Raw genomic sequence first — 14,660 nt, forward strand, 5'->3', positions numbered from 1 at the left:
TTGTGGCTATATTTATTTAACATGTTCATGTTAACTGTAGTTTAAGGTTATATTCATCAAAAAATCCTGAAAAAAAGTTTTTTTTGATTGATTAAGTTTATTTCAAGGGGGAAAAAAAAAATATACATATATATATGTATACATACATACATAACATGTAATAACTACACACACATGACATATACATATATATATATATATATATATATATATATACAGTGCTCAGCGTAAACAAGTACACCCTCTTTGAAAAGTAACATTTTAAACAATATCTCAATGAACACAAAAACAATTTCCAAAATGTTGACAAGACTAAGTTTTATATAACATCTGTTTAACTTATAACATGAAAGTAAGGTTAATAATATAACTTAAAGAACAACATTTTCAGTTTATGTGACAATAGCCATGTTTACATGTACACTTTTTTGTCATTCCGATTAAAAACATTCCGACTGAAAGATTCGGTGGACTGTTTACATGAGACATTATCTAATCCTATATGGTGTTTTACATGTGTTTTACACTTTCAATCGAAATGACATTGTGACATGCGCACATTAGCTTGTGTCCTGTTTGCCGCTTTTTGGAAATGATACACAGAGTTCCTTCAGTGTATTTAATAAATGTGTTGTTTCAGTTTTACTCCAGTTTAATTTTTAAGTAATCGGTTTAATGCGTTTACATGGTTTTTATTTTGTTCGGTTTATAGAAAGGTTTATCCCACCCCACTCAAACCGATTACAATTTAATTAAGTTTGGGCATTTTTATTCTGATTGAGGTGTTTATATGGAGCATTTTCATTCGGATTGGACTTTTAAAACCGATTACAATGTCAAACGCACCTACTGATGACTGGAGTAATGATGCTGAAAATTCAGCTTTCCCATCATATTCAAATAGAAAACAGTAATAAAATAACAATATTACTGTTTTTATTGTATTTTTGATAAAATAATTGCAGCCCTAGGAGGAAAAGAGACAAACAAAAATCATACCAACGCCAAAAATATGCAAATGTGTGTGTAATTAATTTATCATTTGTTTTCATGTGTTTTTCAAGTATTTATTTTAGTATTTATTTTCTGTACAGTACTTAAGGAAGCAAGTGCCATTTTTGAAGGGATGAAGTTAGTGCAAGTGCCTTAGATGCCAAATTAGTTGATAGGTGAAGGAGTTTTGGAGCCTCTGGGAAAGTTTATTCAGGAGTATAGTAGTTTCTTTAGGAAGGACTGAGTTTTTCCAAAAGTGCTGCGGTAATATAGCATGACTCAGTATGACCTTCCCACAAGCCACACCAAACCGCAGGGTAATTGCTTGCTAATGACTGTTAAAAAAAAAGCAAGGAAATGTCAAATGAAGTTTGGAAACTTTCATGATTAATCTTTTTCGTGGTGGCAGGAGAAGATCTAAGCCATTCCATCAATCACATCAGGCAGGAGAGTGACTCTTTCTTCAGGGATGAAAGCATTTGCTCTCTCTCTCTCTTTGCATTTACTTAACTGTCCTTGCTCCTGTTTCCATCTCTCTCTCTCTTTCTTTGTCTTCTATTACATGTATCTAAGCGGTTTAGTGCCTTGCATCAGCACTCAAAGAGCTTTGTACATCTCCCTGCCAGAATATTTAATGAAAATATTCAGACTTTTGTCCACATTTGACCTTTCCTCAGGGGCGGACTGGTACTAAAAAGTGGCTCTGGACTTTCCGCAACAGAACGGCCCAAGGTACTCGGTCCCACAACACACCACAGATAACACACCGGCTCATTTTGCGTAGAGCAATTTTTAACACCACTTACTCAATTAAAAACATAACGCAATAAATAAATATATATATATATTTTTTTACTGTAGTAAAAAGTCGTTTTTGTGCATTAACATTAATAAATGACTGTCATATTTCTTTGCTATATGTACATTGCAAATAGAATTTTGAAAACTTTTTACACAGGGAAAATTTAATCTCAATAATGCTGAACCATAAACCATAAAATCAGTCCAAATATGTCAAATTGCTCTCGTTTGGATTTGGAATGTTGTGCAGAATTTTTGTGGACTGTCTTTATGGTGCCTTATAGCATTTGTCCACCTTTAGAGAAATTCACCAGAAAGGTGAGCAGTAGTTTGCAATCCTGAATATTACTGACAGTTGTTTAACATTAGGGTGTTAACATTAACATTATTTCTATAAAACCAAAAAGGAGAACACTTTTCAGGATACATAAAAGCCAGGATAAAAGAATCCCAAACCTAAGCAGTGACAAAAACTTACCAATCAAATGAAATCAGACCAAATCCATATTTGCAATGCAGAGGAGACACATGAAGCTGCATCTGAAGTGGCATTTAGATGTATTAACACAGACTGTTTACAAATGCATTCATAATGTAACAACGTTAATCTATGTTTTTTTATATATATATTGAATATAGAAATAATAAAACAAATATAGAAAAAAAAAATATATACTTTAAATGTGAAACTAAAACCACCAGTAGGTGGCAACAAGTCATTGTTTTAATGAATGAGTCATTGATTGATTGATTGATTGATTGATTCATTCATTCATTCATTTAACCAATTTGTTCAAAACAGATTAATTCATGAATGAAGCAAGTGACTCTCTTTATGAATGGGTCATTGAATCATTGACTCAGGTGATTCATTAAAAAATGCTGAATCATTCAAGAACCACCATGTTGATTGGAGATGCAAACATTATACTGTGACTGTTTGGAATTGTTTTGGAGCAAAAACACTCAATATTGACAATATTTTGTGTAAAATGTAGGCTACATCACTTAATATTAGCTTAAACTTAGCCTATGTTTTAATTTAATAACTATTTATTTATTAATTATATACTATGGGATAAAGTATAAAATAGGCTGTGCCGGTAGACAGACATGGTACTTTAGAAACAGATTGTATGACCAAAACCAGACAGACCTATTTAAAGGTCCCATGGCATGAAAATTTCACTTAATGAGGTTTTATAACATTAATATGAGTTCCCCTAGCCTGCATATGGTCCCCCAGTGGCTAGAAAAGGCGATGAGTGTAAACCGAGCCCTGGGTAAATTGATCAAATGAAAACTCAGACGACCCAATCTGGAATCTTCCCTATATGTCGTCATACGGGGAAAGGTTACCTCCCCTTTCTCTGCTTTGCCCGCCCATGAGAAAATGAGCTACTACAGTGAGATTTGAGCACAATATTTTTTTTTTTCTCAAGAGATATCATGGCTTGTAAACGAGCGAAGCATGGCAGTTGCTCAGTGTCTGGATGTACAAATGAACACCGAAGTATTTTTTTAGTTCCTTCATCCGAGCCTATGAAGGAACTGTGGGTTAGTTTTATTTTCTCTGGTAATGCGCCGATACAACTACCCAAAGTTTTGTATGTCTGCGCCACACGTTTCACCGACGACTGTTTCCTCAATGTGAGCCAATACAGCCTAGTTACTGTCGCTAATGTAAAGGTAAGTTAGATAGCATCAAGTATGTGTGTGAATACACACACTGTAACGCGAGTGTTGTACATTTCTTTGTTGTTTGGATAACCGTTCTGCTGTTGGTGTTATGGCTCACACGATATCCACATTTGATGCTTGATGTAATTGTAATAAGATTGTAAAAACTTTTTTCACAAAAGATTTATGAAATATAAAATATGTAAAAAAAATAAATGTTGGCATGGTAGCACATTTTCCGGATGGACCTATCCGAAAAGGTATTTATAATAATGGCAGAGGACTAATTTAGTGGCGCTGGTTAATGTCTATAGCTGATAATTATATATATAATATATATACGATAGCAAATCAGAGCAACATGAAAAGCCAACTATAGAGAATACGAATCTGACGTCACGCCGCATTGAGTTCTGGGTAACTTCTTTGTTTATCCGCCATCTTGACAGGATCGCGCAGCCTTTCCGTTATTGAGTTTAGTGCAGTAATTTGTTTTCTGTCATGATTGTGAAAAATGTCACCATTGTATGTCAATAATGCTGCATCTATAATTGTGATAGTAACTCAGGTTTGATATTCAGATTTCTTTTGGCTATAAATACGCAGTGCGCTGTCATAGACATGCAAATAATACCAAATATCGTTCTCCATGATTTGTGAATTAAGGTGACGCTGTCCTTTGGGCCGAAATCAGGGGTTTTTTTTGTAGTGACTCTTAATTTTATAATGGCTATAGCTCCAAATGTTGGACACTTAGAGGAATGAAACTGGTGTCATCTTCACCAGCTTGATCTGTGAATTTTTTCACAGCAAAGCTCTTGTCCTTAAACCCCTTGGTAAGTCCGCCAGTAAGGAATGTGAAATAAAGGCGTCCTTCATGTTTAACGTCTATTACCAATGAACACGCAGACTGCTGGAATAAAATAACATTGTTCTAGGTCGAGCTCGATTTGTGAAAACTTTCACAATAGCATTTTATCTCGTGGTCGTGTTTCTCTTTGCTTTTCCCCCCGTTTTTTGTATAATATGATATATATATATATATATGACCTTACCAGATAATCTGTGAAAGTTTTCACAGATCAGAATAGCGATGTTAGTGATCCAGGGAAGGGTCAGCTGACCCGTACTGAACTGTGAAAGTTTTCACAGATGAGAATAGTGATGTACATTATCTGTACAAGGTCATTTATATATTTTTATATAAATGACCTTGTACAGATAATGTACATCACTATTCTCATCTGTGAAAACTTTCACAGTTCAGTACGGGTCAGCTGACCCTTCCCTGGATCACTAACATCGCTATTCTGATCTGTGAAAACTTTCACAGATTATCTGGTAAGGTCATATATATATATATATATATATATATATATATATATATCTATATATCTATATATATATATATATATATATATATCATATTATACAAACGGGGGGCAGAGCAAAGAGAAACACGACCACGAGATAAAATGCTATTGTGAAAGTTTTCACAAATCGAGCTCGACCTAGAACAATGTTATTTTATTCCAGCAGTCTGCGTGTTCATTGGTAATAGACGTTAAACAGGAAGAACGCCTTTATTTCACATTCCTCCAACAAGTTGTAGGCGCCGCCCCGGCATGCAACGAGGCGTGACGTCGGTTCGTATTCTCTATGTAGGCTAGCATTAGCTACATGATAATAACTGTAACGGCATACATAAACCAACTAAAGTACACTATTCAGGCACAATGTTTTAAACTAACCATTCAGAGACGCCTGCTGTAGTCGCTGAGTTGCAACTTCTTCATCCGGATCAGATTCTGGGTCAAACTGAAACGACTGAGTGTGTACGAGCCATTGCGATACATCCACTGTCAACATTAGCGCATGGTACAGTGGCTGCAAGCTGGTTAAGGCCACACCCACCTTCCACCTTGCCCCGCCTCTCATTAGCATTTAAAGCTACAGACCCAGAAACGGCACATCCTGAGGAAAGCTCATTGTGGGACTGGCTTGTAGTGGCTGAAATTCTGCACCAAGGCTGAATTTTGGGAAAGAGACTTCAGATACAGTACTAGGGACCACTTAGGTCTATATAAAAGCATCCAAAAAGTAGCATGTCATGGGACCTTTAACATTTTAATCTTAAACAGTTGACAAATCTTGCTGTATTCATCCTCGTCATGTTCAGCTCCTTACATCTGACCTCGCGTTCTTCAAACGTTAAAAAGCTCAGTACTGGAATTACTGCTTGGGCTCAACTTCTGTGAACAGTAAACCCCGCCTTCTTTGATTTGATTGGCCATCTCAAACATTTTGACATGAACATGTGTTGTTCTTTTTCACACTTGAAAGACTTGCACTTAACTGAAGATCAATTCTGGCCAAGGTTACATTCTAAAGCCCAATGACAAGTCAGAGTGAGGCTCAGAAATCCTCTTGCTTCCTAATATTATACCAGACTGTCTCCACCAGCACACCATTATCTACATTAGTCATAAAGACAAAGAGTCACAGTTTCATTGTATCAAAGTCAACAATTGTTCAGAGAATGCCTCATCTGACTTATTTCTTGGTAAAGATTTGCCAAATCAGCATTGTGATCTTGGCATTGCATGTATGTGCAAACATATAGTACAAACTGCAAATTCTAGGAAACATTTTATTATTTATATATTCATAATATATTTATAAATACTTATATCATTCCGGTCATTGAATGTGAATTGCAGAGAGTGTATTACTGGTGGAATTTTTTAGTGACTACTTCAAGTTACACCGTTGCTCCAGTAGGTGTCGACAAGTGACTGTCTTTATAAGTCGTTGAATCAATCACTCAACCAAATAGTTCAAAAACACAGATTCTTTTTGGTTTAAAACAAGTGCTGAATTCATAATTGTGTACTAGCATACTACTCTTACCTTTTCTGCCATAGAAAGATATGGTAAAAATGCATAGAATAGTTTGCATTTCTGAATTCATTGGTTGAGGGGCCATTTACACAGCACCATTTTCAACTAAAAACTTTTTATGTGTTTTGGACATTCATTTACATGACAATGGTATTTTTGGGGTCTGAAAATGCACATTTTTAAAACGGGTTTCAAAGTGCAAGTTTTTGAAAATGATACTATTATTGTCTGTGGAAACTACAAAAATGTGAATTTGTGAAATTGGTGATATCATACATTTGCGTATTATGTGGTCAGCCTATAGGTGTGAAGTTTTTATGTCACATTTGCTTTTGTTAACACTATCGTGTAGGTTTAGGGTTTAGTGTAGGTGTACGTAAACATGTTGGTTTTAGCGCCACTCACTGGACATGTCAATTCAGAACTGCGGTGATACGTACAAATTCCAATGTAATAAAACATTGCCATATTCATGTTCATCTGTTCTGCATAAAACTAAACACGCTTTTAGCAATGAATTTTGCATTTTGAAAAAATATTGACACGGGTATGTTTTTCTAATGAGCCTGAGCTGTATGTTCTAGATCAGTGGTCATCAACCTTTTTAAGCCCAAGATCCCTGACCTCGACCTTTATGAAAGACAAGATCTACCTATTGAAGAATTGATAAAAAAAGACAGCCCGGATTGTATTTAGTATTTTTTCATGGCCAGTTCAGATTCAGATTTATTTATTTATTTTTACAAGCAAATTTGCCGATTCCGATACTGGTTGCAGATATTTTTATTATTATTATAAACAAAAATATCTAGCCATTTCAAATTAGAGGTAACCCCTGCATTTTAATCTCAATCCAAATGAAGATGCTACACACATGTTGCATGAGCAGTTTGTTTTTGATGATTTAAAGCCTAAACAGATGGTCTGAGTTTATTTTTGTGAAATTATATGCTACACACACAAAAAAAGCATGAAACAAACACTCTCTGACAGCAGGTGCCGCTTACGGAAGAGCAGCGATACAGCGTTTCCTTGGTTACCGCTGTAAACAAAGCAGCACTAAATAGCTACTTTATTCGGAGGTAAGAGGAAAATAAAATGCCATTGCCATCGAAATTTTTCTGAAGACAGTAAGTTCCCTTCAGAGATACATTCATCCTCACCACCAATTCAATATCTATATTTTCTTCCTATATTTCGAGCATTGTGAACAGTGAGCTGCTCTGCCTGCTACAGAATTTTCTCCTCATTGCGTCCATCTTCAGCGTCTCTGGCCTCTTGTTAACGGCTGTTTACAGACTCAGGCATGATGTGGGCTGTTTACTTTATCATTGTCCCAGTAGCTCCTGAAAATATCAGATAAATAAATACTAAAGAGAAATGTAATGTCTTTTTGTACTCATATTTCTGTTATTTTTGGGAGCTACTGGGACAGTGATAAAGATCTACCAGTCGATCTTTATCACTGTCCTAGTAGCTCCCGGGTTGGCGACCACTGTTCTAGATAGTATGAATGTGTGTAGTATGAATGTTAGTACTAGATTTGTTATGTTGTTACAGTCATGTGACCTACCAGTGTCAATTGCGTCACTTCACTGTCATCAGGGTTGCCAGGTTTTCACACCAAAACCTGCCCAATTGCTCCTCAAAACTAGCCCAATCGCATTTCAAGGGGGGTCTCACAGTAAAAATCGCGTTCTGGGGGTTAAAATCTGCGTTTTTGGCAGGGATCCCCTGTAAAATTTGTATTCCAGGGGCTAAATATCACATTATTTGGGGTTATTTCAAACCACAGACATGAAAAACAACCCGTGGCAACAGTGTAAAAGTAGCCCAATTCCATGGGAAAACTGCAGACTTGGCAACACTGACTGCCATTCACAAATCCTCACCCGTGGCCTCATGGGATAGTAAAGTGTCCATCGTATGCACACTTCAGAATCTCATTGGTAGTAGTTGGTTATTTTTGCCTAGTTTTTTATGAATACTATGAATTCAAGTGTACTGTTTATCACCTACTATATAGTAGGGACATAAGCAGCCAGTGTCTCCTTCTGGGATACCAAGTGGAAGTTCATATTCTCTGATTGAAATGCTGACACAGAGATGGGCAGATTCTGCAGGATATCCCGATAAAATGTCAGTCTTAACCACACCCCTCAATAGATGACTGACAGATGCTGTACAGTCTTTAACCACACCCCTTTCTTTGAGTGATGGAATGTGTTTCTTATCCATCTCAGTGTGTAGAGAGCTCTAATTTTTGCCTCCCATGAATTTGATTGGCAGTAATAAGCCTGCAGCTTTCATTTCCTGTCTGTCCGAGAGAGGGAGAGAGAGAGAACAGTGAGAAAAGCAGACACAGGAAACGCATCACTGAACCCTGACAAACTGCTCCCCGATCCCTCTTTCCCATCACCCCATGATTAAACTATGAACTTGACCTGCCCTTTGGGATAGTTTTGATAGGTGGAAACACTTTTGTTTTAGCTGTCAGCATCTTCTAGCCAGTTTTCCCAGAGTTTCCATTTTCCCACAGTCGCTCTTATACTACTTCAGTTAACACAGAGGCAGCGGCGACTACAGCACTGTTTGAAACACAATGGGTTCTAGCTCTTCACGCATTGAGACTCTATGCAAAGAGCTTTGAGACCAGCTTAACCAGACAAACAAAACTTTTTCTAAGCTGTGTAGGGCTACCTTAGTCCTTTATGAGTTTTTGTGAATGGTCATTAATGTATTATTTACAGTCTTTCCTCACTTTTGATCTCTCGCTCCCTCTTTCTCTCCCTCACTGACTTGCGCTCTTGTTTTTTAATCTCTTACATGCTGATATGCGCTGGTATCATCTTTTATCCTTCATTAAATATTTTGTACTTGCCAAGTGCTCTCGTAGCACTAATCACATTAGCTATGCTGAAAAAATGGCTTACATAAGAAAGCCAACTGGGAGAGGTAGATACACAGAAAGAGAGAGATAGCCAGGAGTAGAAGAAGGTCAGAAAAAGAAAAAGACAGACCAATGACCTTTACACAGCACATCTGTAGGTTTTTATTTTTATTTGCAGTTTTTAGATAAAGCAGCTCAGGAGTGTGAATGGTGGAAAGGGAAAGTGAGAGAATTAACTACAGTATGTTCGGAATAGCACACTACTATACAACATGTACTATTTCTGTAGATTGAAGCTTTATTTAAATAGAATGAAAATTCTATTGAGCAACTTTGGTAACACTTTATTTTACAGTTTCATGTACTGTAGTAATAGCAGTAAATTATGCATAATTACATAGGACCAGAGCTTGACATTAACTTTTTTGCTCACCAGCCACGTGGCTAGTGGTTTTCCAAAGTTACTAGCCACTCAGCGTTTTCACTGGCCACAATTTTGACATAGATACCATGGTGAAAAACTGCCATATAGATATTTTTAATCTTACTCATAATTTGGCAGCAGGTATATTAGGCTGCTGTCACTTTAAGACCTGACGCACGGATCCATTATACTGTTACACATGTGTTTTCTTTCTCAACTGTTTACATTCATTTAAAACATAACTGACTTTTTTTACGTGAATACTTGCATTTTGACATTATTTTGTATGTATTTGACTGTTTAAGCACAATAAGCAGTGAAAAAGAACTCAATTTAGTACTAAGAGGTGGCTTCATGTGTGTGCACTTTGGGTGTGAGCTCAAAATCTGCAGGAATAAGGAAAATTATGTGCAATGGGTGCACTCCCACTCCCCGTCTTTGAGCTCATTTACCATGACTCGTCTTTCATGAGATTCGTACTCTAGGCTTCTCCATCCTAAGTACAACTCTGTATCAACTGAGCTACCGAGCAAACTTATTATGATTGAAAAGCAAAACGTAAGAAGCTGGTTAAGCGATACCAAGTCCAAAATGTATTTTTTACAAATCGCGCACTTTGGTAAAAGCGTTTTGAAATCATAACATAATATTTTGCAAGGAGACGTAAAAACAAGTGTTTATTAATCCATCTGACCTTGTAATCATAACTGTGTATGAAAACGTTTAAAAGCGCTTGCTATTTTACTGCCCCTAGTGTTCATTTCTGTTGGAAACTGCAGTGATATGATTTTCAATATTTAATTCAGAATACAACATAGATGACTAATCAAATGTTTAAACTGAGAAAATGTATCATTTTAAGGGAAAAATAAGTTAAATTTCATGGCATCAACACATCTCAAAAAAGTTGAGACAAGGCCATGTTTACCACTGTGTGGCATCCCCTCTTCTTTTTATAACAGTCTGCAAATGTCTGCTCCACTATTTTTTGCCGCAGCATTGGGGGAATTGGTGATCCTCTGCCCATCCTGACTTCTGAGAGACACTGCCACTCTGAGAGGCTCTTTTTATACCCAATCATGTTGCCAATTGACCTAATAAGTTGCAAATTGATCCTCCAGCTGTTCACATTAAACTTTTACAGCCTCTTATTGCTACCTGTCCCAACTTTTTTTGGAATGTGTAGCTCTCATGAAATCCAAAATGAGCCAATATTTGGCATTACATCTCAAAATGTCTCAATTTCAACATTTGATATGATACCTATATTCTATTGTGAATAAAATATAAGTTTATGAGATTTGTAAATGATTGCATTCCTTTTTAATTCACAATTTGTACAGTGTCCCACCTTTTTTTGAATCAGGTTTGTATATAAATATATATTACATCATAATTTTAAATCAAAATGGATCAAAAGATGTCGCTACTTCTGTTTCATTGCGACTTTAAGATTTGTTGCATTGTCACGTTATTTTGATGAGATGACAAGTACATTTCGCTAATAATTAGAAATAAAATGCAAGTAACACATTGAATTAAACATGAAGTAGAAAGACTGAAATTGTATTTTCTTGTAAAACATACTCCAATTCTTTGAAAAATCTTTTTATAAACTAGAATAAAGCTATTATATTTGCCAAATTGAGCAGAATACTTGACCTTTTATTTTCAGTATGATTCTTTGATCGTTATTGAATATATTTTTACTTAAATTTCAGTTACTCACTGCAAATTAACCATTTTTTCCAAGATAATAACTTTTGTGATGTTTTGTGACAGCAATGAAGCATACAACTGTTTGAAATGTTTTCTGTTGCATACTGCATAGTACACACTGCTTCACAATACTCTTTTTAAAAAATATATTATATATTGATTATGATTATACATTATTATATAGTAGGTAGTTTGTACACAGTAGGTTTGTCTTCTGCTGATAATTTGTATGCATGGAAGAGCCTGTATAAGATAATTATGTTGTGGCATCACAAACAGACACTGACATACTGATGTGCTTCATTTGCATTTTCATACACACACACACACACACACACACACACACACACACACACACACACACACACACACACACACACACACACACACACACACACACACACACACACACACACACACACACACTAAAAAGGCTTCTGCTCAGTGGGTCCATGACCTGCTGTATCTGGTGGGGTTAAAGATTGGCCCTCATTGGGAAGAATTTATGTCTACTCTTCTCTTTTTCTGGACTTCAAGCACAAGTTTGCTGATTAGGCATGTTGGGTTGCCACACACCCCTGGATTATACATATGCTTAGTAAACTTCGCTAATTTACTAGTTAATTATGTCTGTGTGTGTTTGTCTGCATATAGTGTAAAGTGCATTATTTGTTGTGTCTTTTTTGTAATTCTGAATTTCTGTATTGATCACTTACAGTAAGTGCTGGAAAACCTTGTGGATATTAATGAGAAAATTAGGGTTGTCACAATTAAAGGGTTAGTTCACCCAAAAATGAACACAAATTAAGATGTTTTGTTAAAATCCAATGGCTCTGTGAGGCCTCCATTGACAGCAAGATAATTAACACTTTCAGATGCCCAGAAAGCTACTAAAGACATATTTAAAACAGTTCATGTGACTACAGTGGTTCAAACTCAATGTTATGAAGTGACTAGAATACTTTTTGTGCACCAAAAATAACAAAATAACAACTTTATTCAACAATATCTAGTGATGGGCGATTTCAAAGCTTCGAAGCTTCATCTTTTTTTTTTTTTTTTGACGCGCAAAAAGTATTCTCGTCGCTTCATAACCTTAAGGTTAAACCACTGTAGTCACATGAACTGTTTTAAATACATCTTTAGTAACTTTCTGGGCATCTGAAAGTGTTAATGATCTTGTTGTCAACGGAGGCCTCACTGAGCCAACGGATTTTATCAAAAATATCTTAATTTGTATTCTGAAGATGAATGAAGGTCTTACGTGTGTGGAACGACATAAGGGTGAGAAATTAATGACAGAATTTTAATTTTTGGGTGAACTAACCCTGTAAGAATGTTTCACTTGCAATTAATTGTCATATATAATGATTTGTCTGCTTTATTCATGTCCCTTTTAAATATTATTACAATTTAAAGTAACTGTTTGTTACAATATAAGATAACTGTTAAAATGTAATTTATTCCTGTGATCAAAGCTGAATTTTCAGCATCATTACTCCTGTCTTCAGTGTCCCATGATCCTTTAGAAATCATTCTAATATGCTGATCTGCTGCTCAAGAAACATTTATTATCATTTTTTTCTTTGATGAATAGAAAGTTCAAAAGAACATTTATTTGAAATAGATTTTTTTTGTATATCACTTTTGATCAAATTATGATGTCCTTGCTGAATAAAGGTATTAAAAAAATCTTAGTGACCCCAACTTTTGAACAGTAGTGTACAGTATAGTAGTTTATTAGTATAACATTAGTTATATTAGTATTATATATATATAGTATTATATATATATATATATAGTAATATATTAAAAATAAAATTATTATTATAATGCAATTGCAATATATGTTCCCCCTACTTGTTTCTGGTTTAACACTACATTTAAAGGTGGTTAAACCCTCAATTTTTTATTTCACATAAAGGAGTTTAGAAAATATTTTAATATGACCCTTATTCCAAATGTCATGAAAATTTATCATCTTATATATTTTTTCTCTGTTATTAAATTTTTATGTATATCTTTGATTGACATTATAAAGAATTCATGGAGCTTGCTGTAACAATGACAATGATCCTGTGTAAAATGGTGTGATGTGTTCAACATCTCTCTTCCTCTGTCCTCCACAGCTGCGTCCAGCTTCAGCTTCTGTCGGGCTGCGCTGGAGCACACAGTCTCAGCAGAGCAGCTGAACTATCAGCTGCCACGCAAGGCCGGGGGCAACCTCACCTGGCATGAAGGACGTGGGCAGAGGGTGACGAGGAGGACTGTCAAACTGCTACAGCAGCCCGGCACAGAAGGAATACAGGTACACAACCACAGTCACACTCCCCATAGGAGAGAAAGTCACTAATGAGAACTCACTACCATCTTAAAGGGATAGTTCACCCAAAAATGAAAATTCTGTCATCGTTTACTCACCCTCAAGTTGTTCCAAACCTGTATAAATTCTTTATTCTGCTGTACGCAAAGTTAGATTTTTGGAAGAATGTTTGTAACCAAACAGATCTCGCCCCCCATTTACTACTATAGTAGGAAAAATAAATACTATGGTAGTCAATGGAGTGTGAGATCTGTTTGGTTACAAACATTCTTCCGAATATCTTGATTATATCCAGACTATGATTCCATCCAGTCGGAGGATATAAAAACATAATAACAGTCTGTTCACATTTTCGAGTCTTTAGGCTTACGATGCTTTTGAGAAACCAAACCCAGTCTGTCAATAACACTCTGTTTAGTCCAGGTTGCAAAACGTTTTTAAATGGAAACGGTGGTGCGTTGAATACCCTGATCTGATAACACAAGAGTTGCAACTATGGCAGCTGAGAAGGCCATTCTTTGTGTTCTTTTCGAAGAATTTTCAGAGACTGATGAAGTCGGTATAAATACGTGTTTAATACTGCAAAATAATCTCAATGTTACAGTCACTGCCCTTGCCGTCCATAATAAAAGAGAACATCCCAATCGAGTGAAGGGATTTTTTGGAAACTGTGGTTCCTAATTATTGTGATCCAACATTTGCCTTGCATTTCAGGATGAAAAGACAAACATTTCAGATGAAGGATAATCCACTACTTGCCTCCGAGACTGTGTTATGATCTATGACCTTATTATTTGTATTATGAGTATTAGGCTTATCATTATTGATTAGCATTGTTGTGTGCTATTGTAATATTTACCATTATATAATTAGAGGAGAATGGAAAAGTTTATGAAAGTGTCACTCCAAAATAGAATAGCAAAATATAT

At 35.8% G+C, this 14,660-nt stretch overlaps 1 protein-coding gene across 1 annotated transcript in view; it reads left to right on the forward strand.

The window, feature by feature from the left end:
• The window catches only part of samd10b (sterile alpha motif domain containing 10b), a 125,858-nt gene that overhangs the window by 29,855 nt on the left and 81,343 nt on the right, over positions 1-14,660 (forward strand). Inside the window, exon 2 of the mRNA XM_067370481.1 lies at positions 13,538-13,716. Coding sequence (XP_067226582.1) covers positions 13,538-13,716 — 179 coding nt within the window. The remainder of the gene's footprint in view (positions 1-13,537; positions 13,717-14,660) is intronic.

Source organism: Chanodichthys erythropterus, chromosome 20 (genome assembly GCF_024489055.1).
Source record: "Chanodichthys erythropterus isolate Z2021 chromosome 20, ASM2448905v1, whole genome shotgun sequence".
NCBI classification, from domain to species: Eukaryota; Metazoa; Chordata; class Actinopteri; order Cypriniformes; family Xenocyprididae; genus Chanodichthys; species Chanodichthys erythropterus.